Here is a 4239-nt window from a genome sequence, read left to right as displayed (position 1 = left end):
TAGCCATGCTAAATTGCTCCTTAGTGTCAGGAGGATCAGTATGATAAATATGTGGGGATAGGGCCTGGATAGGATTGTGGTTGGTGCAGGCTCGATGGGCCAAATGGCCTCCTTCTATGATTCTAAGATCCCACAAAGAATAAATGATATGAAGGCTTATACAGTTTATTTGGGTGATGATGAATAAGGGAGGAATGTCAACCAGAAGAACGCCTTGCTTTTATTTGCATAGTACCATGGAATCTTTTGCATCTGGACAGGCAGGCAGGACTCAGTTAACCTTTTATTTTCAAGGCAAGACCTCTGACAGTACACTACAACTTAGCATATCATTTTAAATGATGAATTTTGTGCATAAGTCATGGCATGCGCCCTGAACTATTACCCTACTGGCCCAGAGAATGTTTCAACTGAACCAAGCTGACAGGGCTTTTGGGCTCTGACGAAGGATCATCCAAACTCAAAATGTTGGCTCTGCTCTCTCTCCACAGATGCTGTAATACCTGCTGAGATTTTCCAGCACTTTCTGTTTTTGTTTCAGATTCCAGCATCCACAGTATTTTGCCTTATTTTATTATATCATGTTTGATGTAGAGTGGTGTCCCACAAACTAGATAAACAATTGTTTGATTTGATTTGATTTGATTTATTATTGTCACATGCAGTTAAAAGTATTATTTCTTGTGCGCTATACAGACAAAGCATACTGTTCCTAGAGAAGGGAAGGAGAGAGTGCAGAATGTAGTGTTACAGCCATAGCTAGGGTGCAGAGAAAGATCAGCTTAGTGAGGGGTAGGTCCATTCAAAAGCTGATGGCAGCAGGGAAGAAACTGTTCTTGAGTCGGTTGGTATGTGACCTCAGACTTTTGTATCTTTTTCCCAACGGAAGAAGGTGGAAGAGAGAATGTCCGGGATGCGTGGGGTCCTTAATTATGCTGGCTGCTTTTCTGAGGCAGCGGGAAGTGTAGACAGTGTCAATGGATGGGAGGCTGGTTTGCGTGATGGATTGGGCTACATTCATGACATTTTGTAGTTTCTTATGGCCTTGGGAAGAGCAGGAGCCACACCAAGCTGTGGTACAACCAGAAAGAATGCTTCCTATGGTACATCTGTAAAGGTTGATGAGAGTCATAGCTGACGTGTCAAATTTCCTTAGCTTCTCTGTAATGTTAGCAACTTGTAGAGTAGTTTCCCTCATGCCGTGGAGTATTGGCAAGATTCATTGTCATGTTTCCATTTGTCTAGTTATATTGCTCTCATTTAAGAACGTATTTGTAAACAAGAATCCCTCCTCTTTCATTATAATATGCCATTTTTCAATAAAACCATTCTTCTATGGCCAATAAAAGGAGTGTCGTAACACTGGTCACTGTGTAATTCTGTCTAAATCGCTTCTTGTAGGCTGATGGGTTAAACTGACATTTCTCATCTTGTTCCTCCTCCAGGCAAATGTGAAGAGAAATTTAACTTTTAGAATAAACTATTTGAAAATCTCGAACTTCCTGAAGCTAACCTGCAACCGGCTGTGAGTGAGTCAGAAGTCTAACCTTTACAGAAGGATTTAAAATGAATTTCATCAACTTGAATTACCAAACCATGAGTTCTGAGGAAGATCGCAGGAGGCTTTTCAAAAATGGTTGCTATATGCAAGTCAACAAAAGGAGGTACAGAAAACGGTTTCTCCGAAAAGATGGAAACTGCAACATCCATTTTAAACGTACGTTTGGGGAATGGGAAAGTTACTTTTCCGATATCTTCACCACGCTCATAGATCTCAAATGGAGACAAATGTTTCTGATCTTCTCCCTGTCCTACATATTGTCATGGCTGTTTTTTGGTTTTGTTTACTGGGTCACGGCAGTTATCCATGGAGACTTACAAACTGCGGAAGAAGATCATCAGCCCTGCGTTGTCGAAGTTCACAGCTTCACTGCTGCTTTCCTGTTTTCCATTGAAACACAGACGACCATTGGCTATGGATCTCGCTGTGTGACAGAAGAGTGCCCTTTTGCTGTCTCTATGGTCACTTTCCAGTCAGTGATAAGCTGTTTAATCAACACATTTATCATTGGCGTTGTAGTGGCTAAAATGTCCAAGGCCAGAAAGAGAGCGCAAACAATTCGGTTTAGCAATAATGCCGTGATAGCTGTAAGAAATGGGAAACTATGCATGATGTGGCGTATTGGAGATTTCCGTGAGAGCCATATCATTGAAGGTATTGTTAAAGCTCAATTAGTCCACTTTAAGGAGTACGATGACAATAAGTTGTCCATGGAACACCAGGACTTGCACATAGTCATAGGCAATATCATCCTTATTAGTCCTGTCACCATTGTACATGAAATAAATGAAGACAGTCCACTCTATGATCTGAGCAAGAAAGACTTAGCTAAAGGGGACTTTGAAGTCATAGTTACATTTGTCTATTCTGAGGACTCAACAGGAAACACCCATCAGTCTCGGAGCTCTTTCACACCTCTGGAGATCCTATGGGGTCACCGCTTTAACGAAGTTCTCAAAGACAAGCCGAGTTACTATAAAGTTAACTACTCCCAGTTTCATAAAACTCAAGAAGTAACCACACCTGAATGCAGTGCCAAAGCATTGTATTCCATGCCAGAACACAGCATCAGTGTGCTCACTGTGGCTGGATTGGACAGCGAAGATGGAAAGTGTGAGAGCACAGTCATTCCCAGTCACAATGAAGAGCATGCTGAAGAACGCTTTGTGTATCAAAAGCCTGCATTTGTATTCCGAAGCCTTTCCATGGAGTCAGAACTATGACTGTTGCCTGAATTCCCACTGCCTCTGCTGAACACTGCAATAGGGTTTTTGCAGCATTAAAAATATGGTGGTGGGTGGGAGGGGGAATTAGTTATTCAGGAATTGAGTGAATGAAAACACCATTTGCTCCTTATGCTCATAAAATTCTGATTTATAATTAACACAGGGAGCACCCAGTAATGTGAATCAATATATAGACTGAGGCAGCAGATGGAATGACTTTGTCCCTCTGTATCATCATCATATATATCAGTTATAATCATGAGTCTTTCCAGAGTAAACTGTAACGTTCTACCATTCTCAAAATTTTACCTTCATCTTTTGGTGCACAAAAGACAGGAGGCAAATTATCAAAACTCGAAAAGATGATCACAGCTAGAACCACAAACTTTGGGTGCGAGCATTTCTTTTTCAGCGCTACGGGTGCTATTCTATATACACACATCTCTGATGCTGACAGCAATGGTTGCCAGTTTGGGGACAACAGATTTTGATTTGATTTGATTTATTATTAGCACATGTATTAGCATACAGTGAAAAGTATGATTTCTTGCGCGCTATACAGATGAAGCATACCATTCATAGAGAAGGAAACGAGAGAGTGCACAATGTAGTGTTACAGTCATAGCTAGGGTGTAGAGAAAGATCAACTTAATGCAAGGTAAGCCCATTCGAAAGTCTGACGGCAGCAGGGAAGAAGCTGTTCTTGAGTCGCTTGGTACGTGACCTCAGTCTTTTGTATCTTTTTCCCGGCGGAAGAAGGTGGAAGAGAGAATGTCCAGGGTGCATGCTGGTTGCTTTGCCGAGGCAGCAGGAAGTGTAAACAGAGTCAATGGCTGGGAGACTGGTTTGCGTGACGGATGGGGCTACCTTCATGACCTTTTGCAGTTTCCTGCGGTCTTGGGCAGAGCAGGAGCCATACCAAGCTGTGATACAACCAGGAAGAATGCCTTCTATGGTGCATCTGTAAAAGTTGGGGAGAGTCGTAGCTGACATGCCAAATTTCCTTAGTCTACTGAGGAAGTAGAGGCGTTGGTGGGCTTTCTTAACTATAGTGTCGGCATTGTGGGACCAGGACAGGTTGTTGGTGAACTGGACACCTAAAAACTTGAAGCTCTCGACCCTTTCTATTTTGTCCCCTTTGATGTTGACAGGGGCATGTTCTCCTCTATGCTTCCTGAAATCGATGACAATCTCCTTTGTCTTGTTGACATTGACAGGCAGAGAGCCAGAGATATGCAGAGTAGGCTGACTGGAATGTCAGTGAGGGTGTAGCACTGATTGGATGCCATTGCTGCCACTTTGGGGCCCAATGTGTGAGCCAGATCCTTCCCTTACGCACATACACCAAAACAGGCAAACATTATTGACTACTTTTAGGTTATTACTGACTGATTTCTCCTGGCTGTGTTACAATTTAGGCATTGTAGGCTTCCAGAGCTTTTAAGGTACATG

At 42.5% G+C, this 4239-nt stretch overlaps 1 protein-coding gene across 1 annotated transcript; it reads left to right on the top strand.

Annotated features, from left to right (window-relative positions):
- Nucleotides 1–1596: 1596 nt before the first annotated feature.
- On the top strand, nucleotides 1597–2784 carry LOC144501849 (inward rectifier potassium channel 16-like). The gene has a single exon (XM_078225895.1). It carries the CDS (start codon nucleotides 1597–1599, stop codon nucleotides 2782–2784), a length of 1188 nt encoding a protein of 395 aa, XP_078082021.1.
- Nucleotides 2785–4239: the final 1455 nt, after the last annotated feature.

Source organism: Mustelus asterias, chromosome 12, assembly GCF_964213995.1.
Source record: "Mustelus asterias chromosome 12, sMusAst1.hap1.1, whole genome shotgun sequence".
NCBI classification, from domain to species: Eukaryota; Metazoa; Chordata; class Chondrichthyes; order Carcharhiniformes; family Triakidae; genus Mustelus; species Mustelus asterias.
This window is presented reverse-complemented; position numbering and strand designations above follow the sequence as displayed.

Bases quoted from the DNA above. Each gene is read 5' to 3' on its own strand.
- LOC144501849 (XM_078225895.1), top strand. From the start codon at position 1,597: ATGAGTTCTGAGGAAGATCGCAGGAGGCTTTTCAAAAATGGTTGCTAT.